Source organism: Enhydra lutris, unplaced genomic scaffold, assembly GCF_002288905.1.
Source record: "Enhydra lutris kenyoni isolate GAN:26980312 unplaced genomic scaffold, ASM228890v2 scaffoldscaffold48, whole genome shotgun sequence".
NCBI lineage: Eukaryota > Metazoa > Chordata > Mammalia > Carnivora > Mustelidae > Enhydra > Enhydra lutris.
The window spans coordinates 13,332,472-13,360,026 of record NW_019154132.1 but is presented as its reverse complement, the minus strand read 5'-3'; the positions used below and the strand labels follow the sequence as shown (position 1 = coordinate 13,360,026).

The window sequence follows — 27,555 nt, the reverse complement described above, 5'->3', positions numbered from 1 at the left end:
GAGTGAGCTAACAGGGAGAGGGGCAGAGGAAGAGAAAATATCCTGAGCAGACTCCCTGCTGAGTGCAGAGCCCAGTACAGGGCTCCATCCCAGTACCCTGAGATCAGGACCTTGAGCCACAACCAAGAGTCAGACACTTAACTGATGGAGCCACCCAGGTGCCCCTTGAATTATTTTCTTACTGGTTGCTCTGGAGGATTACTCATGGTATCTTAATAGGAAAATATAATTTGGATTGATACCAACTTAATTCCAGTAGTATGTTAAATTTTTTTTTAAGATTTTATTTATTTATTTGACAGAGATCACAAGTAGGCAGAGAGGCAGGTAGAGAGAGAGAGGAAGGGAAGCAGGCTCCCTGCTGAGCAGAGAGCCGGATGCGGGGCTCGATCCCAGGACCCTGAGACCATGACCTGAGCCGAAGTCAGAGGCCTAACCCACTGAGCCACCCAGGTGCCCCTAGTATGTTAAATTTTGCAACATAGTGTATCTATTTTCTGCTTTCTCCTTTTTGCTATTATTGTCATGAAATTATATATGTATACAATTTAAACCCAAATGCTATAATTACTACTTCGTGTTTTTTTTACTACTTTGTATTTTAGTTAGAATTAGAAACAAGTCATTTATATTCTTTTATGTTTATCTATGTAAGTTATCTCTATTGATGTCCTTGCTTTGTGTGGATTTGAGTTACAACCCAGTTTCCTTTCTTTTCCACCTTATTATTTCTTAATATGCCGGTTTGTTAGAAATTCTCAGTTTTTGTTTAGTTGGGAACATCTTAGCTTCTCCATTTTTGAAGCATAAATTTGCTCCATATAGAATTCTTGCTTTACAGGCTTTTCTTTCAGCGTCACAGTATGTCATCCCATTGCCCGCTGGCTTCCATGGTTTCTGATGAGAAGTCTGTTGTGTATCTGAGTAAAATAGCATTAACTATATAAAGTGATAATGGTGACATTCCTGTGGAATGTGCAACATGTAAAGAAATAAAACATGGGATGTCTCGGTGGCTCAGTCTAAGGTTAAGTTTCCGCTTTCAGCTCGGGTTGTGGTCCCAGGGTCCTGGGATTGAGTTCTGCGTTGGGCTCCTTGCTCAGGAGGGAGTCTGATTTTCCCTCTGCATGCAGATCCCCCTCCTTGTGTTCTCTCTTTCTCTGACAAATAAATAAAATCTTGAGAAATAAAACATGACAACAGTAGCAAAAATGTGGGAAGAGGTAAACAGGCTTTAAAAAGCTTTGTGTTACCTTGTCATCATGTGATAAATATACTAATTCAATCAAAGATATGTCAAAGGTGTACTTTTTAACACTTACATGTTGTTCATTCATATAGTACCAAAATGTATAGCAAGACGTTAACAAGGATTGAATATAGAAAATTACAAAGAACATAGGAAAGGATGAATGGAGAGAACAGATGGGAAACTAACAAGCTCTAGTGGACTTAAACCTGTCTATAGTAGGAATTAAACTAGTCTTCTTAATCTCTTTTATTTGATATTTGGTACAACCATAATTTAAAAAATGGTAGTAAATGTAAAATTTGAAAATATCTGTATTGATATATTGATCTGAAAATTTTTTATGTCTGTTTCCTTTGCTAAACACAGAGTACCGCAGTAATACATTTTTGTTCATGTGCTTTAAAAATCTTGCCACTCCCTCACTGCTGTTGAATTTGAGTTTGTTTTTATATGTTCTGCAACACCCTGAGGTGTTGTACCAACTATGTTGGTTCACTGCGTGTTACGAGCCACACCCATCCACATCTGCTGGGACAGATTTGTGCATCAAGTAACTTTCCTTCTACCACTTCACAATAACCCACAAGCTACCGTGCTGTGTCACCTACTTCCCCAAGTAAACGTCAGATCTTTTTCAGTGTAAAGTGCCATATTTATTGTGGTGTTTATGTATCTTAAACAATTTAATGTGTGTAAAATCGTTTTTTATTGAATTGGGGTTTTTTTAAGTTGGGTTCTTCCCTTTTTTTTAATGTGTTACTGATGGCGTTTAGGAATGCTGTGCTTATAACCCCATTTTTTTCTGATAAGCCCTGTGGTTTTTACTGCATGATTTCGTATAGCGTAGTCATTTTAAGGACCTTAAATGTGATAATAAAGCATGAGTCCCCCTTCCCCCAGCTTTGGTTTAATAGAGATTTCATTTTCACTGTCTTCTGGGCTTCCTATATTCTTATGAGAAATGCGTGAGTGTTCAGCTCAGTGTTCCTATGACAGTAAAATGTCTTTTTTTTCTGGCTGCTTTCAGTGTTTGTTCTTTTATTTTGTTTTATTATTTAAGTTTTCAGCAGTTTGGCTTTGATTTGTGCCTAGGTGTGCTTTTCTTGGTATTGAACCTGCAAGGTTTGCTATGCTTTTTAAATTTATAGATCTTTTTCTTTTCCCAAATCTGGAAAATTGTTCTCTGAATTTTTTTCCCCCCTCAGGAAATCATTTATTTTTATTTTTTTTTTTTTAATTTTATTTTTTATAAACATATAATATATTTTTATCCCCAGGGGTACAGGTCTGTGAATCGCCAGGTTTACACACTTCACAGCACTCACCATAGCACATACCCTCCCCAATGTCCATAACCCCACCCCCCCTCTCCCAACCCCCCTCCCCCCATCAACCCTCAGTTTGTTTTGTGAGATTAAGAGTCACTTATGGTTTGTCTCCCTCCCAATCCCATCTTGTTTCATTTACTCTTCTCCTACCACCTTAACCCACCATGTTGCATCTCCTCTCCCTCATATCAGGGAGATCATATGATAATTGTCTTTCTCCGATTGACTTATTTCGCTAAGCATGATACCCTCTAGTTCCATCCACGTCGTCGCAAATGGCAAGATTTCATTTCTTTTGATGGCTGCATAGTATTCCATTGTGTATATATACCACATCTTCTTTATCCATTCATCTGTTGATGGACATCTAGGTTCTTTCCATAGTTTGGCTATTGTAGACATTGCTGCTATAAACATTCGGGTGCACGTGCCCCTTCGGATCACTATGTTTGTATCTTTAGGGTAAATACCCAGCAGTGCGATTGCTGGGTCATAGGGTAGTTCTATTTTCAACATTTTGAGGAACCTCCATGCTGTTTTCCAGAGTGGTTTCACCAGCTTGCATTCCCACCAACAGTGTAGGAGGGTTCCCCTTTCTCCGCCTCCTCGCCAGCATCTGTCATTTCCTGACTTGTTAATTTTAGCCATTCTGACTGGTGTGAGGTGGTATCTCATGGTGGTTTTGATTTGTATTTCCCTGATGCCGAGTGACGTGGAGCACTTTTTCATGTGTCTGTTGGCCATCTGGATGTCTTCTTTGCAGAAATGTCTGTTCATGTCCTCTGCCCATTTCTTGATTGGATTATTTTGTTCTCTGAATTTTTGACCCACTCTCTTTTTCTCCTTGTGGGACTCTGGTTACATGTTTGATAGACCTTTCGATGCTGCCTCAGCCAGCTCTCTTTTTTAGCCTTAATATTTTTTCTCTCTGTTCTTCAGAATCTGCTCTGATTTCATCATTACTTACTCATTTGCCATTTCCAGTGTGCCATTAAGTACATAAGTAAATGCTTATTTCAGATATTTTTCAGCTCCAGAATTTTGTTTTTTTTTTAAATTCGTTTTCTTTGTTGAAATTGCTATCATTTCATTCAGTACAAGCACATTTCTCTTTACGTCCTTGAGCATTGTAACAACAGCGGCTTCAAAATTCTTTATATTTTAATTTCAAACACTTCATCATCTCAGAGGCATTCTCTTTTGTTTCTGTTCTCTTGAATGTGGGTGATATTTTCCTGTGTCTTTTTATGTAAAGTATCATTAATTGTATTCTAGCATATTATATATGGGTTACAGATTTTAAAAGCAATAGTATTTTTAAAGAATTTGGCTCTTTTTAAGTATATATTTCATGCTTTTTGTGCTGATTATTGTTTCTTTGACCCATGTATTTCTTCTCATTTTTTTCCACTTATCTTTCTACTAAAGCATATCCTCAAATAGTTCTTTTGTGAGGTTCTGTGGAAAGTAAGCCGTTAGCTTTTTAGTGTCTTAAAATACCTTATTTTGCCCTCATTTTCAGTGATACTTTATCTGAGCGTTCAGTTCTAAGCTGGTAGTTCTTTATCCTTAGTGCTTTTGTGCCATTGTTTATTGTCATAAATGGTCCTTTTTTGGGGGAGATAATTTGCCTTTTCTCTTTGTAAGCTTTTAGGATTATGTGTTATCAATATTCTACAGTGTGCCCACATGAGAGTTTATCTTCTAAGCTTTTAGTAGTTTCTGTAGTTTTCTATGTATATAATCATGGCAACTAAAAATAAAGATTATTTTATATCTTTTAATATTAATACTGGTTTTTTGTTTTCATTATATTATTAAATTATCTGAAACCTTCAAAATACTATTTAACAGTTGTAGTAGACAATTCCATGTCCTGATTTTAATGGAGATGGCTTCAGTGTTTACTGTTGAATACTTGCTGTATTAGATTTGGTAAAAAGTGTGTCGTATTTTAGTTTGCTTTTATTTTGGTTGAGTTTTTATTAAAAATAGTAGCTAAAGGGTGCCTGGGTGGCTCAGTCTGTTTAGAGGCTGCCTTCAGCTCAGGTCATGATCTTGGAGTTCCAGGATCTAGGCCCATGTCAAGGTCCTTGCTTGGGGTGGGGTGGGGGGGAGTCTGCTTCTCCCTCTCCCTCTCTCTCTGCTCCTCTATCCCTGCTTCTCCCCCTGCTCATGCTCACGCTCTATGTGTGTCTCTCAAATAAGTAAAATCTTAAAAATAATAATAATGGTAGCAAAATTTATCAAGTGCCATTTTAAGTCTTGATGTAATCATAGCCTTTTCACAAACTGGATTCAACCTTATTCTTTTATTTAGTCAGTGGCTTTTCTTTTTCTTTTTGCATCAGTACTTACAAGTATATTGTTTTATACTCTTCCCACTTTTCAGCTATCTTTATCAGGTTTTATTAATATTTTATAAGCTAAAATGAATCACATAGTTCAATAATTTTTCCTTTTATATTTCTTTTTTTGGAGATAATTTTGTTCTTTTAGTTTGATAAATTAAAAACAAAGAATCTTTTTTTTTTTTTAAGATTTTATTTATTTATTTATTTGACAGAGAGATATCACAAGTAGGCAGAGAGGCAGGCGCAGAGAGAGAGAGGAGGAAGCAGGCTTCCTGCCGAGCAGAGAGCCCGATGCGGGACTTGATCCCAGGACCCTGAGATCATGACCTGAGCCGAAGGCAGCGGCCCAACCCACTGAGCCACACAGGCGCCCCAAAAACAAAGAATCTTATCTTTAATTTGATTCTGTCATTTCGCCAAATTCTAAGAAAACCAGTACATGGATATTATACAGTACAAACTTTTTTTTTTTTTAAGATTTTATTTATTTATTTGACAGACAGAGATCACAAGTAGGCAGAGAGGCAGGCAGAGAGAGGAGGAAGCAGGCTCCCCGCTGAGCAGAGAGCCCAACGTGTGGGACTTGATCCCAGAACCCTGGGATCATGACCTGAGCCGAAGGCAGAGGCTTTAACCCACTGAGCCACCCAGGCGCCCCTACAGTACATACTTTTAAATGTAATTTTATTAAATATATCACATGTTTTTTATGTGAATTTGACATTTTTTCCAAATATGTATCCGTGTCCCTTTTTTTGTGGTCTTCTTACTGTGTCTTTTTGGAAATATAATAGTTTCCTAAGTATTGTTTCTTTTTTCTTCCACAAGTCCCCCTACGCTTTTTATTAGAAATCTTAATCCTGAATACTTAAGTGTGGATAAGTTGAAAGGTTTTTATAGTTGTTAGTAGAGTATATAATTATTACTAGTACTTTGGGTGTATTTAAGAATGAGTATTACAGGAATTTACTGTGAATCTGAGTTTTATTGTTGCTTAATATTGCCTTTTTTGCTGTTTAATGAATTGTAAAATTTTTTTGTAGCTGCCCTGTGAGTTTCAACTTGGGTTGGGTTCTGATATGTTTCAGAGTATTTGGTAATTTTTACATATATGGTTATAATAACCTGCTTTTGTTCCTCTCTCTGCCCCCCCCCCTTTCTTTTTTTTAACAGTTACATGGGAATTGGTCTTTCTGCTCAAGGTGTGAACATGAATAGACTACCAGGTACTTGTAATTGAATTATAATACTGTCTTATGGCTATATCTTTCTGTCTAAAAATTTGAAGTAATAACTGAAATAGTTAAGTACATTGATTTTCTGTGTTTTTAATCTCCTCTATGTTATGAGTTTGAAGGGGAAGCCAGGTGGTTTTTAAAAATTTAAGTTTAATGCTATTTAGCAAAACTTGTATCTACCATGCATTTTTTTGTTTTATGTTTTTGCTTGTTTTGGTATTTTAACTTCTATTACATAGTCATATCAATGACTTTAAATATTTTAATGTGATTAATTCTCTTTGCTATCCAGTACATTCCTGGCTTTTAACCTGTTTTTATTTGTTCAGTATTCTGGGAGTGGAGGCTAATAGTCCAAGTGAGCTAAGGATGGTGTCAGCTGAGATGGCAGAACTGTTTCCCAAAGCCATTAATCAGATGAAAGTGATTCTTGGATTATATTTTTTGTTATTTTTACTAATGTTAAAAATTAATTTGGGAGGAAACTTTGAAAATAGAAAAATCTTCTTCTATTTTATATTAAACTCTGTGTGTGTAAATGAAAGCAAAATCGCTTTGGTTTATTAGCAAAGGAAATATGCATGGAAAATGTGTCTTGCCCCCTTTTTTTTTTAATGGTAAGAGTCTTGTTTAACACATGTTTTAGTCTTCTGTGTGGCAGATTTATTTTCCTTCGTGTTGCAAACAGTATTTTAATGTAGAAATCATGTGGTGTAATTATTGGGAATTTACATGTACATTTGAGAGTTTTACTTTTGTGCTATCATCTATTGTACTATTCTTGCTTTTCTTGTCATAATCTTAGTGAATAGCTCTAGTACAGAGGAACCTTACTTTTCATTGTAAATATACTGGAACTTTCTCTTTAGGCTGGGATAAACATTCATATGGTTATCATGGGGATGATGGACATTCATTTTGTTCTTCTGGAACGGGACAACCTTATGGACCAACTTTTACGACTGGTGATGTCATTGGCTGTTGTGTTAACCTTATCAACAATACCTGCTTCTACACCAAGAATGGACATAGTTTAGGTACTAAGATAATGTATTGCATGTAAAGTAATCAAATACTGTGATTATTGTACTTCTAGCATGGTAGTCATACTTGTTGTGTAGTCCTTGATTGTAAGTACATGACTCTGGATGTTATTTCTTTGTTCTTTCCAGGTGGAAGTTGAGGAAATGGTAAAAATTTGCATTCTCTGAACACCACGTTGTATCACATATATGGGAGTAACTGTGAAAATAATCCCCATGCTCCCATATTTATTCTAGTAAAAGAAATGCTAAGTCTTTTCTGCTTTGAGTAAGACACTAAACACTTCATAGTATGACTGAATTCTCTAAGTAACAGGTACTAAGAAAAAAAGGCTGTCAGTTTTTAGTGTAGTATGGGGTAATAATGAAGGAAAGTCTTGATACTGTCAACCAAAGGAAAGGCATTTGACCCACTAAAAGGGCAGGCCTGCCCTTTAGTGATGACTAAAGGGTGATGACTACAAGTTCTGCAGAAAGGAGCAGAATTAAAACCATAACAGCAAAACTTCCAAGGATAAAAGACAGATGGTAAATAAAAAAATAAATTAATGAAAACATAAAGAGGTATAGCCATCCCAAGACTAGTAGAAAATCAGGCTTTTTGGTTGCATATGCACCTGTAGGGTTTAAAATTGAGAACTCTGTGTGGTGGTTATATTCCCTTAGAAGTTTTTTTGTTTTTCTTTTTATACAGAAACTATGAAGGATAGTAAGACTGATGCTTTAAAAGTAAAATGGTTCACATTACTAGAGAAGTGCTTGATTCAAAGCAAACTACTTCTGATGAAGTAAAGCAAAAGGAAGCAAAAACTAGCCTCGGAAGGCAGAAATTTCATTGTGTTCATAAATTTAAAAATTAGACTGCAAATAGTGTCCTTAGGCGTATAATAGATGTTCTTTAATATAACACAAAAACTGTTGTGTCTTTCATTTCATAGTAGAAAATTCTAGATTTCTGGCTGCATTGGTAATAGCTGTCATATTCCTGACATAAAATTAGTGTCTTCACTTTTATATGCAGCTTAAGTCTTTTCGTTCTGAATAGTAATACTGATTTTGAAGTCCTGTCTTAGCAACAGAAAGGTTGTCCCAAGTCCACACAGGAGTGTTGCTTCGGGACACCAGGAGATGTGTGGATTTGTGATTTGATTGCTATGGCCGGCCCCTTTCCAGATGATGTAGCCTCTAGTTTATTCTGTGTTACTGTCCTGGCTCTGACTCTTCACAGCATTTAACCCAGGGTGGTCTTAGTTGCCTTGCTTGCTTAAGGTATTTGATCTTAAATTAAACTGCAGAAATCTGCTTTTAGGTATGACCTTTGATTCCAAAATACAAAAGAAGGCATATTTTTAAACCCAAAATTAGTCTTTTTACTGTTTTTTAAAACTTTATTCCAGAGAAGGAATTTTGTTTTGGGAAATAGATCATAGGTGATGTGATTTTATTTGTTTCTTGTTAGATTTTCACAAACATTAATATTGAGATTTTCTCTTGAATAAGAAACCTATTTAAAATGTGAGATACTTCCTAAGAAAAGGGTACTTCATGATAAAATCACGTTCTAATTTTAAGTAAATTTTTGAGACATTGTCAGTATTTATTTATAAATTTCATGTTTATTAAGCACGTAGGCAATATAAGAGCCGTTAATATGGGTTCTTTAGTTGCCTGGGTTTGTCTCCTGGCTTAGGCCATGTGACCTTATGCAAATTAATATTTCTGTGCCTCAGTTTGTAAGTAGGACCACTGTAATACCTGTAATTTCTCTGGTTGGTAAAGTAGACTGAAATGATGCATGCAAAGTTCTTAAGTGACTGCCTGGCACATAGTGAGTACTCATTCCGTGCTGTGAGCCAGAGTCTGGGCTAGATGCTGGGGATGCAGTGGTAAAAAGTCACTCCTTTAGAACAGAGGTCAGCCCGCCACAGCTCATGATCCAGACTGGTCTCCTGTCTGTGCTTTAAGTCAAGTTTCATGGGAACAGAGCCACCCCCGTTCGTTTGTGCTATGTATACAGTGCTTTTCTGTCCAGTGGCAGGACTGAGTACTTGTGACAGAGACCGTAGAGCCTGGAGAGTGGAAGAGATTTACTCTCTAGGTCTTCATGGAAGTATGCTTCCCTCTGGTCCAGTTTCTAGCATCTAGAAGATAAAAATATTATTTACATACTGTTATACTTCCCAGAGTGGATCATTTCTACCCAAAAGCTGATATATCTCTGGTTTCTTTCTCATGAAGGTTTTAAAAATATATATTTACTGATCATAGAAATAGAACTGGAAAGGTTTTTATTTGAGAAAATAGTTAAAGGAGAAACAGTTCAGTATCTAGGTTAATTTAATTGGAAGTTTTTTTACTTTGTTTTATTGAAAATCATCAATTGAAGATCACTTTTTGAAAAGCCTTTTGACATATCAGAAAATTATAAATATAAAAAATTGTCTTCCAGGTAAAATTTAAATCTAACTTACTAAAGTAGCATCTTTTTGTGGTCTGAATGTGTACAGGTTGTGGTAGCCATTTCAAAAATGTTAATCTGTGGAATTGAGTTGGGTTTTTCATTAGAGTTTATGGTAAAGACTGAGGATTTCAGCAATTAACAAAAAGGAATTTTGGCTAAAACTGTAAAAGTAGAGCATCTTTGCTATAGTAGATGTCTTTGAGGAAAATAACTTTTTAGGCTGCTAAATTATGATTAAGATATTAAGATACAGTTGGTAATATTTTATTAAAATATTCTGTGTTGTTTCCTGTATCCTTTTTAGTTTTCTGAGAATTTTAGAATAAATTTTCATATTTGGCCTATGGTCACTTTGCTTTCTATTTATTAATGAAGCTGAAAGTAATCTGTCTATGGGGAGCTTATGTGACCTCCAGTTTTGCTTTCCTTTTGACAAGCCAACATGAATTTACTAGTTTTTAAAAGTCATAAAGACGGGACTTAACTACAAACTCCTGTTTTTACACATTTATTAAAAACCATATAGTAGAGAGGCATAGTCAGTTTGTCTTTTAACTGTGTTTCTTTAATAGATAGAGTCAGATAGTTGTGTTTTCTGATGGTCCAGCACAATAACAGAGCCATAAAATCTCACGTGGGAAGAGGCCTTAAAAGATAATTCAGTGGAAACGCCCTCAGTTTTTAGATGGTGGTCCACACAGGATAGGTAGTGGTGTTGGTGTGGGTTTTTTTTAGTTTTAATGTGTGTTTAGACTGGAAGAATTGAGAGTAAGTGACTATCTCCTGTTTTTCTAGAGCTCAGTCTTTTTAAGCATATGAATGAGATCCTACAGAAATACTTGGTTTATTATTTTATTTTCAGTGAAGTAATGTATTTAAGTATTTGAAGAGAGATTATTATTATTATTTTTAAAGATTTTATTTATTTATTTGACAGAGAGAGATCACAAGTAGGCAGAGAGGCAGGCAGAGAGAGAGGAGGAAGCAGGCTCCCTGCTGAGCAGAAAGCCCGATGTGGGGCTTGAACCCAGGACCTGGGATCATGACCTGAGCCGAAGGCAGCGGCTTAACCCACTGAGCCACCCAGGCGCCCCTGAAGAGAGATTATTAAGTCATCATTTTGGGATGCCAGTAGACTCACTCTTCTGACTTGTATCTGAACATGACTGTGGTGAAATTACTGTCAGAGGACATTCATGAGAAATCCTCAGCTATATAACTCTTGATCCTTTGAATGAGGAATTGAGTTTTTTCGCAGAATAGTCAAGTTATTTAAGAATGTACTACTTTCATGGGAAGAAACTTTTTTTTAAGAAACAAAAGTACTGTATTTTGCATCGTTCGTTTTTTTTTTTCCCCTTGGTAACAAAAAAATCTCTTCTTTCCCTTCCCCCCAGAATTACTTAAAAGCTAAATGTAGGTGAGGAAGATTGAGTGGTAAGGCTCGATAAAGCAGCCTGGGTGTTGGTCAAAAATCAAATGTGACTGTTTTGCAACCAGTTTTCTTATAAGGTTCTTGACATAGCGTAGAAGATCTGTCTGAAACCAGAGTCCTGGAGGCAGTCGCAGTACTCCAGAAAGAGCACTGCGGCGTGACTAACGAGGATGTTGATCTTGAAGGGAGATAGAACAGTCGTTCAGACCTCTGTTGTTGTTACTGAGAAAAAGACTGGTCTCACTATTTAATTCTAGGTTTTAAATTTTTTCCTTTCCTTCCTTGGCCGTTCCTTCCCTTATTTTCAGTGTAATTCAGCTTGTCACTACCGTCTGCCTTTGAAAGCCATGTCTAATGCCGCTGTTTTGGTTTTTGTTTTGTGTTTTAGGTATTGCTTTCACCGACCTACCGGTAAGACATACTTTCTTTTAAAAGCTGTTTTGTATTTTTAATTAAAAGAAGTGTAAAGAAACTGGTATTAAGCATGTTTGGAATTCCATCTCACTGATACTTATCAAGTTTATATACGATACGTAGACTAGAGATCCTTTCCCCAGGCGCCAGGTGCCCTGGCACAAAGGAACTGTGTAACTAAACAAATAAATCAGAATCGGTTACTTAAAATACACCTTGTACTGTCACTGCCACTGCATTCAGTTGAAATGTGTTTCTTTGGTATCGCTGAACCTTTTGGCAAGGGGCTGTGCCATGGATGCGGTGCACCATGCTCCAGACCAGGTGAAGGGCTCTGTCCTCTTGACGTATTCAGTCTGGGGACTAGGAATAAACAGTACATTAAGGACAAATAAACTGTGACATTTTTAAGGGTGGTAGGTACCTTTTAAAGAAAGAGCAAGAGAGTGGGAGTTCCAAAGACAGAACATGGGCTGTACGGTTCACTCGCCTTTGCCAAGGTTTGCAAGGGGGCACTGGAGCAGAGACGCGGAACAGAGTGAGGGAGTCGGCGGAATAGGTAGATTGAGCAAGAATGGCCCAGGCAGAGAAACAGGTAGAGGAGCCTGACTAAGGACGGGGCCCAGAGAGGGGACGAAGACAAGAGTGCGCTAGGTGAGTCCAGGGTCGAGGTGGGGCAGGGCGAGTGAGCTCATGGACACCTGGAGGGCCACTGCAAGTACTTGGGCATTTACTCTGAGTGAAATGCAGACACCGCAGTCTCCGTTCCCATGGTGTAGCTTCGGTTTTAAAGGGTCGCTGACGGCTCTTTGAAAAGTAGACTGGGACAGGGATTTAGGGCAGAAGCAGGCAGACCTGGGAGGAGGCTCTTGCAGAAATTCAGGCAGCAGGTGATGGTGACTCACATCGTTAGAGATTTCAGGGCTTTGATTGTGGATACCTTATTTACCAAGGCGAAGACTGCCCATCGTAACACACATCACAGGAAACGCTAATGGGGAGAGACCTAACAAACCAGGATAGGATGCTTTGCTATCACTTAAAATTGTTATTTTGTATTCACTGAATGATCTCCTAGGGTATTTAAATATAGATTTTTAAAAAATTTTATTTATTTATTTGACAGAGAGAGAGGTCACAAGTAGGCAGAGAGGCAGGCTCCCCGCCGAGCAGAGAGCCCAGATGCGGAGCTCAATCCCAGGACCCTGAGATCATGACCTGAGCTGAAGGCAGACCCTTAACCCACTGAGCCACCCAGGCGCCCCAAATGTAGGTTTATAATGTATAGATTTTAATCAGTATCACTTCTTAAACACCTGAAAATAATGAAATAAGGAATATAGATTGGCTAAGGTATTCCCCAAACTTCATATTTAGAATCCAGTCTTTTAAACCACTTTTTTAGAGTTGATGTCTGTGGTTTTCTACTTGATGCTGCCATCTGTGCCATCAAGAACATTTCCTGAGAGCTCTCCGTTTTGTCTCCCGCATTTTCTCCCAAGCTTCCGATTGCGTTGTGCAGGCTCTGATGCTGCCCATTTTCAGTATTACCAGAAGGCACTACAGTAACCAGGACTCTGGTATTTCTTTCTTAGTTGGTCTGTGCATGACTTGTTGACTAAAATGTCTTAGAGGTAGCAGTTATCCAGCTGTTTCACCAGGAAAAAAATGAGTCAAGTTCCAGAAATTTCGGAGAGCTTGTTCTTGAATGGAGTCACACCTGTGCAGGCAGGGACAGCTGCCTGTGTAGACAAATGTAAGGTGCCACTGTTTATAAGACACATTTCAGTTTCAGAGATGTTTTGAGAAGGGTGACAGGAGAATCAGAGGCAGAGGATAGTCATCCTATCTATAGGTTATTAATGTTCCTGAAGAAAATTCTAGGGGGAAAAAAAAACAGAAGAAATAGAAGTTATAATAGAGAACAGCTTTGCTAAGCCAAGGAAAATTCGGAGTCTAAAATCAACATGCTCACTAGGAAGTATTATTTAATAAGCAGCACGGGAACCAGTGTTTATCTTTTTGAAAACGTTTGTAATCTTAGGATTTTGTCTTATATTTATGCCAAAGTAAGTTCCAGGTAGATTAAAGAGTTACATTTAAAAATAAAAATAAGTATGATTGGAAAATATCCCAACTGAGAGCCAAGAGGATTTTCTGATGAATTGGATATGAAAAATACGAGAGAGAATAGGACTTCGAGAGTCTTGGCCTGAGGAATGGAAAGAATGGTGATGCCGCTTACTGATGTAGAGATGGCCGTATATAGGCAGAGCAGGTTTAAGGTTGGGGAGTGGATCTGGAGATCAGTTTTGGATAAGTTTTTTGGTTGGTTTGTTTGTTTTAAGATTTTATGTATTTATTTGACAGACATCACAAGTAGGCAGAGAGGCAGGCAAAGAGAGGAGGGGGAGGCAGGCTCCCTGCTGAGCAGAGAGCCTGATGTGGGGCTCGATCCCAGGACCTTGAGATCATGACCTGAGCCGAAGGCAGAGGCTTTAACCCACTGAGCCACCCAGGTGCCCCTGGTTTTGGATAAGTTAAATGGAGTTCCCAAGTGTACAGTTGGCCATGTAGGCCTGTAATTCAAGAGAGTGATCTGGGCTGGAGACAAAATTTTGGGAATCCTTGGCATTTCTGTGTTTAAAGTATGAGACCAGGTGACATCCACAGGGAAGTGTGTGTAGGCAGAGAAGAGAGGCATGCATTTGGGAAAAGAGAAGGAACCAGCAAAGGGAGATTGAGAAGGAGCCTACGGTGAGGTAGGAGGAAGACTTAGAAGGGGGTGTGTCCTCAAAGCCAAGTGAAGAAAGCCTCTCTAGAAGCAAGGCAAAATCAACTGTGTGAGATGTCCCTGTGATACCAGGCGTAGGCTAAGAACTGGGAATTAATCACGGATTCAGCAGAGAGGAGGATGCTGGTGACCTTGACACAGAGTTTCAGCAGACTGAGTGATGGAGAAATCCTCATTGGAAAGAGTTTACTAGCGAATAGGAGGAGGGAAATCACAAAGTAGGGACAGCTTTGTGGAGGATTTTGACTGAATAGGGAGGAAGCAAGTGGCATGTGGTGGCTGGTGGAGGATGTGGAGGCAATTAAAGATTTTTTTTTATTTACCAGGATGTTTATTTGCCAATGAGAATGATTCCAGTAGCAAGCAGATGAGTTAATATAAAGGGAGGAGAAGTAACGCAGTCCTCACACCACTGACTGGACGCGAGGGGCTACGGTCACATGCTTAGGAAGGGGGGACTGCAGGTGTGGCCAGTTCGAGGTGCGGATGGGGTGTGTGTGGCTTAGATCTCTCCAAAGGGACATTCTGTTCCCTTTGCAGTTGGTGGAAGGGCTCACCTGGGTGGGTGTTTGGTTTTTTTGTTTTTTTACCTCTTTTGTGGCCTTAAGCAAGTAAAACCAACCTGTCGGAGCAAGCAGTTGTTCGATGAGCTTCTGTTCCTCACTTGTACAAGTGGTGATAATTTGGAAAAGGCTAAGCTGGTTGTAGACATGTTGACTATTTTTGTGTTGTATTCTGATTATTTTTGTCCCATTTGAGAGTCACTAGTCATGTTTTTTGCCTTGTCTATAATTAATCAGTGAGGATACTCAGCTTTGTAGCACCAGTGGGTAAAGTGGTTACGGTGGTTGTTGCAAGGTTGTCTTTTGTTTTGTTTTTTATACAGTGGTTCTGTTTTATTTTGTGACTCAGGTCTTCTGGGGCTCCCACGTGCAGCACAGCATTCTGCTACTTAAAAAGGAAAAAAAAAAAAGCTAGTCTTTCCCTTAAGTGTCCCACCAAAGAAGTGTTTGTATGTTCTGTACCTGTGATACCTCACTAGCGGGTCGTAGCATTACATCCTGGCAGGGTATTTACAGAACAAAAGTTGATCTAGATGTTTGCACTCATCATGGAACCTACGGTGTTTACACGCCTTTGAAAACCTGGTATCTTTTTCAAAATGATCTTTCTTCACCAGTTCGGGAAGTGTCCCTCTGTAAACTCACTCAGTTTGGGATTAGGTCAATTCCTTTTGTTACAGAAGCTGCTCTCATCTAAAATGATGTTGTATTCCAGTTCTTGCTGCAGATTTGAAATCTACTTTTCATAGATACATTATTTGCTTTCATTTTCATTAGAAAACATCTTCAAAACAGAACAAAATTATACAATTGATGATATGATTTTGTGTATCTTTAGCTTTTGAATATTTTTAGGATCTGTATTTTTCATAGGTTAATAGAAATTAGGAGATCTTTTTAAATTCTCTTCATAGAGGCTTAAGTTATTCTCATTTTTGTGTAATTCTACACAAAAAGGGGTGATTTTTTTTGTTTGGTTGGTTGGTTTTTTTGTTTGTTTGTTTTTTTTTTTTGGATTTAGAAAGTTTCCTGGAAAACATTGTTTTACATAAATCCACAGCCTGGGGGCGCCTGGGTGGCTGAGTGGGTTAAGCCGCTGCCTTCGGCTCAGGTCATGATCTCAGGGTCCTGGGATCGAGCCCCACATCGGGCTCTCTACTTGACAGGGAGCCTGCTTCCCTCTCTCTCTCTGTCTCTGCCTGCCTCTCTGTCTACTTGTGATCTCTCTCTGTCAAATAAATAAAATCTTAAAAAAGAAAAAAGATCCACAGCCTGGATTCATGCTATATCATAGAAGAACCTTGAAAGCATTATGCTAAGATGAAAGAAGGCAGTCATGAAAGACCACATATTCTATAATTCCGTTGGTATGAAATGTCCAGAATAGGCTGATCTGTGCTGTCAGAAAGTGGTTGTCGGGGGTTACGGGATGGTGGGCAGGAGTGGACTGCTAGGTGCGTGGTTACTTTTTGGAATGATGGAAATGTTGTAAAATTAAAATTGTGATGATGGCACATCTCGGTGATTATTTGTTCTGTTTTTATTTTTTATTTTTTTAAGATTTTATTTATTTATTTGTCAGAGAGAGAGAGAGAGAGAGAGAGAGCGCGAGCGAGCAAGCGCACAAGCAGGCAGAGTGGCAGGCAGAGGTGGAGAGAGAAGCAGGCTCCCTGCCAAGCAAGGAGCCCGATGCGGGACTCGGTCCCAGGACTGGGATCGTGACCTGAGCCGAAGGCAGCGACTTAACCGACTGAGCCACCCAGGCGTCCCTATTTGTTCTGTTTTTAGAAATCTATAGTCTAGCAAGTGAAAAAGTCTTTTACATTATTTTTTAAATGTGTGGTCCAGTCAGTTAGAAGCTAATACCTTTCTCTCTAGTTCTTCATTTAAAGTTGAGTAAGTAGTATAAAAATACACTTACTTTTCATTGACCCCAGCTAGCTTTACCACGCCCAGTTTCTTATTGAGTTCTCCTGATTACAGAAGTTATATACAGTGTTAAGTATTGAAATACTAATAATAAATGTTTATAAATACAGAAATGTACAAAAGAGAAGTTTCTCATAATCCCAGCCTGTTTAGATGGCTCTGTTGACTTGAGTGTATATCTTTCCAGGTCTGTTTTTAAACTTGTATTAACCAGTCTGTCCATTTACAGAAAAGGTAGAGCCATATATGTAGTCTCTAGCTTGCTTTCTTCATTTAGTAATATATAGGACGTCTTTCTCTGTCAGTATACAGATTTTTTACTCTTATTTTTTATAGCATCTTATTGTATGACGCACTACCGCAACTTCTGAGATGCACATCTTTCCTATTTTGACATGAAATGGGGGTGCATCTTAGGATTGCCGGCCTGTCCGATTTAGCAGGTCGTGTGTTTTCTTCAACGTAAAGTGGTGGTATATCTTACTAGAGTCTGAGTTTCAGTGAGTTTGGTGGGTAATACCACCTGTGAGTGGACATTCTTTTTAATATTTTGCCATAAAAATAATGCTGCAGTTGGTATATCTTTGCACATTGTTTTTCTGTTGGATTTCATTCTTACACGTGAAATTGTTTTGTCAGTTTTAATAGATTTGGCCAGATTTCTTTCTTGAAATACTCTCAGTTTACATTTCTGTGTATAGTGGCTGAGAGGGCTTATTGTCTCAACCTTCAGTCAACATTGGGTATTTTCAGTCTTTTAAATCTTAATCTAATGTGCAAAAAAACCTCTTCTTGTTTTGATTTGTATTTTAGGAAATTGAGTGAGGTTAAGTGTCTCTTCATATTTTCATTGTCATTTTATATTTCTGCAAATTGCCTGTATACCTGTCACCACTTAAAAAAAATTTGAGTTGGTTTGTTAATCTTTGTCCTGTATTGTGAAAATATTGTTTGCACTGAGAATGTTGATTCTTTCTCATATGTGCAACAGGGTTTTTTGCTATAAAGTCCATTTGTCTTGACATTTATGGCATGTTTTGTCACAGGAACGTTTTACACTTTTTTTAAAGATTTTATTTATGTATTTGACAGAGAGAGAGATCACAAGCAGGCAGAGAAACAGAGATAGAGGGAAGCAGGCTCCCTGACGAGCAGAGAGCCCGATGCGGGGCTCGATCCCAAGACCCTGAGATCATGACCTGAGTGGAAGGCAGAGGCCTCAACCCACTGAGCCACCCAGGCACCCTCGTTTTACACTTTTTTAATGGCACAATTTTATCACTGTTCCTGAATGTCGATTATCTTTTATAGTGTTATGATTATGTTCTTGAATTTGTTGGGAAAATTTAGATTAGCAAACAAAACATCTTTTTTAAAGATTTTATTTATTAGGGAGAGAGAGACAGAGCACAGAGGGGGAGGAAGGAGGAGGCTCCCTGCTGAGCAGAGTGCGAACAGAGGACTCAATCCCAGGACCCTGAGAGATCAGAGCCGAAGGCAGACACTTAGGCGACGGAGCCACCCAGGCGCCCCAAGCAAACAAAATATTTCTAAAGCATCTTTGGGCAATGCTGAATATCAGAATTATAAATTCTGCTTAACAAACAGGATCGCCTTGCATTCGGTGTTATCTTTATTAAGAAGCTTTGGCCTTCTATACTTTCGTTTTAAAGTATATCATAATTTTGTAATGGAGTTTAATGGAAGGAATACTGTGCTAGAAATGGTGAGGCTTACATTAATTGCTTTATGTCTGTCATGAAGAAGTGTGCTTTTTGGCGCCTGGGTGGCTCAGTTGGTTAGGCTCGTTTCGTGATGCCAGCGTCCTGGAATTGAGCTCCACATCTGGCTCCTTCTCCGTGGGAGGCTTGCTGCTCTCTCTCCCGCTTCTCCTGCCTGTATTCCCTCTCTGTCTCTCCTTGCCAAACAGATGGATAAAGTCTTAAAAAAAAAAAAAAGGAAAAAGAGGTTGTGTGCTCTTGGATAAATCCCTCCCACTCTTTAGGTCTGTTTTCTCGGTGGTGGAATGAGAGGGTTGAAACAGGTCTGTCGCTTGTTTCCAGCTCAGATTGTAAGAACTTGCTAGTTTTGTTGATTAAGAATCCGTACATCTGCGTACATTGCATTACCATTTCTTTCGCAAATCCAGTGCGGTTCTGTTTCTCAGTATTTTGACACAGTATTCCTTTGGTTTCTGATTCTGGTGGCTTGAGTGCGGAGTTGTTTCTAAATACATCCTCTTAGCTTTTTGCTGTGAAATCTGAGCATCTTACAGTTATCCAAATTATCCCCTCTCGGTCTCTACCTGATTTTGTACTGAAAATATTTGTAAGAACCATTAAAGCAAAGAAATAAGGTGTAAATACAGTGAATGGTGATTGAAGTAGGATTTGGAGTTTGTAGGAAGGAAAACTAAACTTAGATCTGGTGTCTGATAAATCTGTGTTCCAGTCTAGACCCAGGGCAAGTTAATGAACCCCAGTCCTCAATTTCTTTATCTCTGTAATACAAACAGTGATTTTTCCCAGGATTATGTTGTTGCTTAAGCCCTGCTGTTCAGTAGATATTCAGTAGCTCATGCCCACTTTAGGTATAACAAATAGTAATAGAGCCAAAAGACCTTGCGTAGTTTTTGTGTACTTGAAGCTGTTAAACTTGATTGTTTAGCCTCAAAATCTTGGAGTATGTCTGGATGCATTCCTCTGTGAGTCTGAATATTTAAATTCTTTTCAGCTCCAAAAATATGTGCATTTGAGTCATTTGTTTTTATAAGGAGAACCCCTACTCTCAGTGGCACTGTGTTTTGCTTAGAATTACATTCTACCACTGCCTCTTCCTAATGGCGTGCCAGATGTACAGAGGAATGAAGTTAGGAAACTTAAAAGTAGTGTGTGCCCAGTTAGGATTGTACTTCTGGGGTAACTGGTCCTCACATGCCATTTCTAGACATGCATCATACATATATATAGAAAGGTCTGAGTTATGTGTTTAGATTTTAATCTTTGTAACTATTATATGATCTGTTCAGAAGAGCAAGATTTTGTGTTTTTGTTCATTATAGGTAGGTGTAATACCACACAGCCTCTGAATAAACAAAATAAATGACTTAGGTGGTTTCATATTTTTTCTTGATGATCACAGCATAGGAAGTGGTGTTTTTCATCCAGCCCGTAATGTATTTCAGATCATTTGTATTTGGATGATTTCCTTTTAATTGTATTTCTTTTATTTTTTTTCCTTTTAATTATATTTAGATCATTTTTCTTTCTCTACTGGTTTTGATTGCAGTTTTAAATTACGCAAGAAGTAAATTGTATTCTGTTATTTTAAAAATAGCATTTGTGAAAGAATGAATATGTCTGTAATATAAAAAGGATAGATAGATGCTAGTGGAATGTGTTGTCTTACAGCCAAATTTATATCCTACCGTGGGGCTCCAAACGCCAGGAGAAGTTGTCGATGCCAATTTTGGGCAGCATCCTTTCGTGTTTGATATAGAAGATTACATGCGAGAGTGGAGAACCAAAATACAGGCGCAGATAGACCGGTTTCCTATTGGAGATCGGGAAGGCGAATGGCAAACCATGATACAAAAGTAAGTGAAGAAATTTGAATGGATGTTATTATTCCAAAATGTATTTCTTATAAAACATTCTTTTAGCATAAAAGAATATTTACTGAAGCTTTTTAATCTAATTTGTATCCTAATAATCTTAGTGTATCATTGATTATATTTAGATCTCTGGAAAAAGTAATTTACTCTTCTTAAAAATTATTTTTTATATATCCTAATAATTTTAACATATTGATTATCTTTTAATCGCTATGAAAAGCAGTTCACTCTACTTAAACAATTAAAAAGTCATTTTATATTTGGTGGCACACATACAAAATTATATTTTAGTCTGACATACGAATTTAGTGGAGGAAATAAAGTGACACTAGATCGCTTAGGTTGATTGATTTGCTATCCTTAGTAATTGGATTTAATGCTTTCCATAGGTCACTTGATTCTCTTGAAATAGTGCTGATGCAAAAGATAAATTCAGGAAGATAATTTTGATTGTGTAATTCAGGAGCTGTGGGTTTTTGGGTATGAACTTGGCTGTGTTCAGCAGTAGTTCTGATATGGATGAGGATAAAGAAATACTACTCAGTAAGAATAAGCATCAAAATAATGGTGTAGTTAATGTATTGGAATACAGACTTGGTATGTACATTTTGTATTTCAAGATTTGACTCATTTTTTTCCCAGTGTATCGTTAACTCTTTTAGAAATAATATCAACTATTTTTGCTTATTAGGATCCCTGTCCCGTTTTTGCTAAATCTGTTTATTATTTTTCATGTAGATTCAGGGAGGTTATAGTTGCCCCTATTCTAAATTGGAAAATCTGACCAGAAGCCTCTAATTGAAGGAGTTTTTTAAAAATCTTACTAATTATTTTTAATGTAATTTACTTTTACGTGTTATTATTAGACATTTAAGAGGCAGCAGAAGAATTAAGATCAAAGAGTTAGGAATATGGAGTGAGGATTCCTAAAAGTAGGATAAATACTTCACAGATTCCATAATAACAGTGGTACAGAATCAGTTAGGAAGCAGCAGAGCAAAGAGTGGGTGTCGATATAGGTGTACCATAAAATGAACAACTTTTATCTCAACTCATTCTTTATGAAAAAGTAGAATTTCATTGGATTGGAAGTCAGGAAAATATAAGTCCTGTGACAGTCAACTTTGTAGACTATACCTTTGCCAGAAGGCTGGAGATGACTCCTGGCTCTCCGTAGCACTAAATGGTAACTCTTAATAAAGCTTGAAATAGTACAGACTTAAAAAGTAAGTAAGTACCAGTAAATGTAAGTAGTCATTTCCACTGCTGTCATCTCACCCAAGAAAAGAGCAGAGACTTCCAGATAGCGCCAGTCTGACAGTTCGTCTTAAATATCTATGTAATTGCTTTGAACAGTTGTACATTTAAAGATACAATATAAGTTTTTGTCTGTGTCTTTTGGAGGCAATAATGATTGGAAGATATGATGGTGATTCTGAAAACATGCTTCTTCCCAGGAGCGATTACCATCTGGTAGTACACAGCCTCTGCACTGGTATTTTTTGCCCGCACAGTTGACAGGAGAGCAAAGTCCGGCTGACAGTCTCGTCATTACCCTGAGTTAGAGCTAGGATAAGTTGCTCTCCCAGGGTCACATCCCTGGGATGTGCTTTAAAAATGGTCACCACTGAGCATCACAGCAGGGCAGTAGTAGAAGAAACATCATTTCTCTTAATTCTGTAGCCAGAGTCCAGTGCAGTCTCCCACCCCCCCCACCCCATTCTTTATAAAATTGACACTCACCATGACTTCCTAGGAAGTCCATTTTTAAAAAGCTCTTCCCTACCCTTTTAAACCTAATTTGACCATTTAGATGAAATAAAATGAAAAATCTGTTTCCTGGAGATTTTCCCCTCTGCCCCTGATCCCTCTTTCCTGAATCACTGCTTCCTACCACTTTCTGATCGGTCCTCGGTCATGCCAGAGGTAGGCAGGTTTAGGAGTTGAATATTCGGGTATATTGGATATTTGGGTTAATATTGTTGAGTCGTACTGTTTCTCACCTTTTGTAGTTAGATATCAAGGTGTTTTGACCACTTGATGACATTTTAGAAAACTCTGTTCTCTGGAAGTGTGGTGCTTCCATGGGAATCATACTTTCATGTCCAGTGATGTACAGTAATCTTTCACGTACCATCATACTGATTGAGATGAGAAGGGGTAGTTTCTCGTTGATGAGTATTGTCACCCGCATAGGCTTCGTTCTGAAAGATCCTCTCTCGTGTTCACGTTAGTATTTCTTGTGTTCACGGCTGGTAGATCCCATCTCATGTGACCGATGAGTAAAGAAAGGAGTTGAACTCCATGACACGCAGAGTTCATCTGTTACTTAAACATCGTCGTATTTTATAAAATGCCAGCACTTCACTGGGCTAGGTCGTACAATAAAGATGAAATGGAAATTATGGTTAGTAGGATTTAATATGAGGCTGGGAAGTCACAGGAAAGAAGCCGGGGACCAGGGGCAGCCAAGAATCAGGAGTCTGTCCATGACTCTCCTCTAGTGACAGTCATTCTTCTGGAGAGTGCTGGTAGCCTGGCGTTGGCAGTTCTCTTTTTGGAAATACTACATGACCAGAACAATATGATTTTTTTTTTTTTAACTTTATAGTTGAGGTTCCTAAAGCCTTATTTCAAAGGGAATAGGTTGGTTTTGTAACAACAGAGTAGATCTTGTTTTATATAAATTGTAGTATGAAGCCTGTATTCTCTTGACTAAAAGATGTGTGTTTCTTCTTTTTATTTTAAGAATGGTTTCATCTTATTTAGTCCACCATGGGTACTGTGCCACAGCAGAGGCCTTTGCCAGATCTACAGACCAGACCGTTCTAGAAGAATTAGCTTCCATTAAGAATAGACAAAGTAAGGACCCTGTGGTGCATGGATGATACTTGTTTTCAGATTATAGGTTTGGTTATATTGACTTTTAGAAATTTTATTTTTTAAGTTAAAAAATTTCAAATATATTAAAATTGATGCCTCTGAAATTTATTTTCATTGACATTTTTGAAGACCACCTTACAAAAAACTCACATAAGACTGTGTTAGCATTCTGGATATGGAAAGATATAATTTTGGAGAAAGTTGTATAAGAAATGTTTACCAATCTAGGAGGTAAATATTTAACAAATTTTTTTTTTTTTAAGTTGGTAAAGTAGTCCCATGACTAGATACTAGTGCAGATAATACTTGAAAGAAATGTAAATCTTTGCATTATTCCAGTTGCTGTCTAAAGATGGCATTGATCTTGAGTTTTTACTGCTTCAGTCCCCGGGCTTGCGGCCAGAGCCGGGGCCTGTGCTGGCGGGAGCGAGTCAGCATGTGGCTCTGCCGCCATTTGCCCTCTCACTGGGGGCGTTAGTCCATCGGGCAGAGTGTGGCCTGGTGAGAGGACAGGCATCAAAACACAACGGGATGGGTGAAGTCAGGATGCTTGAAACTTGCTTTAGCACCGATTACATTGTGTTGTCACTAATCGTATGCTTGCCTGCAGTTCTCACTATGTAACGAGCTCTGACAAACGGGACATGATCGCGTACTCTTTCTGTGTACTCATCATCTGATTTGGCAGATTATCTGACACCCAGGGAACACTCAGTGAATGTTGAATTCAGATTTTACTCAAAGGCTAGCATTCTCTTAGTACTGGGGGCAGAATGTTACATATTTGATAAGACGTTTTGAATATTTTCTCTAATGTTTGCTATGGTCTTTTTAAAAAAACACTTTATTGAGGTATGGTTGACATATTAAAAGCTGTACATATTTTTAGTGTGTGTAACTTGATGAGATTGGGAAAAGTATTCTGTGAGGCCGGCACCACCTTGTAGGCTGTAAACACATCCGTCTTTTTAAACTAGTGTCTAGTACCTCAGTACTGCTTAACAAGTATTTTTCCTGTATTACTTGTATATTAGTTTGTGATTTTTAAAAATAGTTTATGAAATACCTAATATTTCTAGTTTTTTAATATGTCCAAAATCTCTCCTTGATTGCCTAATAGAAACTATGATTTTAGAAAAAGAAATGGAAGTTAATTGCAATAATTTATTTAAAGTATTTTTTTACCTTTTTTTTTTTGACGGCCCTCTTATGTTACTACTCCTAAAAAATTGATCTCTTGCTTTCTTTCTCTAACTAGGAATTCAGAAATTGGTGTTAGCAGGAAGAATGGGAGAAGCCATTGAAACAACACAACAGTTATACCCAAGTTTACTTGAAAGAAATCCTAATCTCCTTTTCACATTAAAGTGAGTTTTTAATAAAAAGTTACTACATTATGTGTGTGTGTGTTATATATAATCAGAATTATTTTCATGTTTTAATAGTTTTAATCTTTGTTTCACCTTGTTTCAGGTATTAACATAATTTTGTAATATAGCTCATTTAAGTAACAGATGATTAAAAAAAAAAACCCTGTGTTGGGGATTATAAGCAGATGGCATCTTTTGCTCTGTTTGCTCTTCTGTTACGCTAGCTATATGTTCAAAAGTGTTAAAATCTTCTTTAGAAGATGGATTATCTGTTTTTCTTCCCACAAAGTACCTTATTGTAAGTCTGTGTAATTTTGGAAAGTTGTGGTAAAATATACATAACATAAATTTGCCAGTTTTACACGGCAGTTCTGTAGCATTAAGTACAGTCACACTGTTCTGCAGTCCTCACCAGCCGTCCATCTCCAGAACTTTTGTCGTCATCCCAAACGGAGACACGAACTTCCCATTTCGCCCTGCCCACAGCTCCTAGCAAACACCATTTTATTTTCTGTATGAAATTGAATTTGACTACCCTGATACCTCATCTAAGTGAAATCATAACATATTTATTCTTTGTTACTGGCTTGTTCCTCTTAGCAAAATGTCCTCAGAATTCATCCATATGTAGCATATGTCAGAATTGCGTTCATTCCGAAGCTGACTGGTAGACATTTGGGTTGCTTCCACTCTGGTTGTGAATCATGCTGCCATGAACCGGGTGTACAGATACCTGTTGGAGTGCCTGTTTCCAGTTCTTCAGGGTATATACCCAGAAATGGAATTGTTGAACCGTATGATAAATCTGTATTTAATTTTTTGAGGACATTAATCCTTAGAATTCAGTAGCCCCGCACCATTTTACAGTCTCACCAACAGCCTACAAGAGTTCCAATTTTTCCACATCCTTGTCAACACCTTATCTTCTGCATCTTATTTTTTTTTATTAACAGCCATTGTAATGTGGCTTTTTTTTTTTTAAAGATTTTATTTATTTATTTGACAGACAGAGATCACAAGTAGGCAGAGAGGCAGGCAGAGAGAGAGAGAAGAGGAAGCAGGCTCCCTGTGGAGCAGACAGCCTGATGTGGGGCTCGATCCCAGGACCCTGGGATCATGACCTGAGCTGAAGGCAGAGGCTTTAACCCACTGAGCCACCCAGGCGCCCCGTAATGTGGCTTTTTTTGTTGGTCTTTCTGAATCTTTATTATTTTGAAATTTAGGTGTTATTAAGCTTAATATTTCCTGTCTCTTAAGTATCAGAAACCCTTTGTAAGCCAAATGTTAGAATTGTTTTGCTTTAGAGTAAAATTTTAAGTGTGGCCCATTTTGGTGAAGAAGTTGCAAAAGGACCTAGGAATGAGGAAGAGTGGGGAGCACGGCTCTTTGTGTCCTATGTCCAGGAAAGCACATCGTGTTCTTACATACTATTTGACTTGCTATCAGGTGCAAATATTATTTGATCAAGTTATTTTTAACTTCAGAAATGAAGTCCATATTGATTTTATTATACTACAGAGAGATTGTCATTTTCTCAGTAACTCTTGAATAAAGGAGATACAATGTCTTTTGCTTTACACTCTGATTTTTCTGGAAAATTTCAGATTTAAGCAGTACAGTGTATGAAACCACAGGTAATATTTTTAGTATACAATGGAAAGGCCATACTTAGTGATAAATACAGTTTTTTAAAATATTTCATCTCAAAAATCTGTTGTACTAAATAAACTGTTTGAAAATAAAGTCAGTTTATCTTTTGTTTTTTTTAGAGTGCGTCAGTTTATAGAAATGGTGAATGGTACAGATAGTGAAGTACGGTGTCTGGGAGGCCGAAGTCCGAAATCTCAAGACAGTTACCCCGTTAGTCCTCGACCTTTCAGTAGTCCAAGCATGAGCCCCAGCCATGGGATGAACATCCACAACTTAGCATCAGGCAAAGGAAGTACTGCGCATTTTTCTGGTGAGACTCAGTGTTATGACAGAACTTACTTACCTTTCTTTGTGCTTTTGAACCAAAATTTAAAATGTTTAAAAATCTGGATGTTTCCACATAGCCGTTTTGCACGCAGGCATACTTGATCTCACGGTGTTCTGGAAGACAAACGGTAAGTGGATCAGATGGATGTTTTTAGTACCAGGAAGGTAACGTGAAGAAGGGCTGGTTCTGAGGCTGGGTTCTGAGCAGATCTTCATAAACATAGGCCAGCATCTGAGTTGTCTTTGGAAATGAAGTCATAGACGTTTGGTGAAGCTAGAAGGTCACCGTGCGTTCCCGATGAAGTAGAAACGTGAAGGGGGTGCTGCGGTGGTGGTAGCTGTAGTCCGCCCGTTACCCCGCCTCGCTGGGCTGCCTGCTTTCTCATCCGCTCCCTGCCGGCCCCTGCGAGGGCCTGCTCTGCCGCATTCTTTTCCTCCTGTCCCTTTATGGGCTCACTGGCCTTCTGTCTTCAGGCTTTTGGTGTTTTAATGACAGTTCTCTCCTTTTGTGTCATATATGACATCACTTCTCTAGGTTGGTTTCCAGTTTTTCTTAGTCGTCTTTCTTTGCTTGTGTCTCTCATTCCGTTCTTCCCAAGGGATTCTCCTGTCTCTGTGTGTTCCACTTTCTGAAACAGAACCGTTTCTTTTCCTTTCATAGAGTAATAACCCCTTTGCTTTTCCTCCATTGGCACATACCTTTCTCCATTAGTGCCTCTCATTTTATTTACCTCACCATCCCACACATGCCCGTGATTCTCGGGTTTGTATCCTTCGCCACCTCCGGTCTCAAAGCCCATACATTGTCTCACACGTGGAGAACTTCTTAGCTTCGGTGTATTTATATATTAGATGGGAGTGATGAGAACCCTGCCCACCTGGGGGGTTGTGGGGATTAAAT

The 27,555-nt window shown here is 38.2% G+C and overlaps 1 protein-coding gene across 1 annotated transcript in view; it reads left to right on the top strand.

The window, feature by feature from the left end:
- The window catches only part of LOC111156675 (RAN binding protein 9), an 88,550-nt gene that overhangs the window by 43,392 nt on the left and 17,603 nt on the right, over nt 1-27,555 (top strand). The window contains 7 exon segments of the mRNA XM_022517704.1: nt 6,108-6,160; nt 7,042-7,209; nt 11,500-11,522; nt 20,222-20,406; nt 23,174-23,286; nt 24,566-24,674; nt 26,447-26,637. Of these exon segments, the coding sequence (XP_022373412.1) occupies nt 6,108-6,160; nt 7,042-7,209; nt 11,500-11,522; nt 20,222-20,406; nt 23,174-23,286; nt 24,566-24,674; nt 26,447-26,637 (842 nt within the window).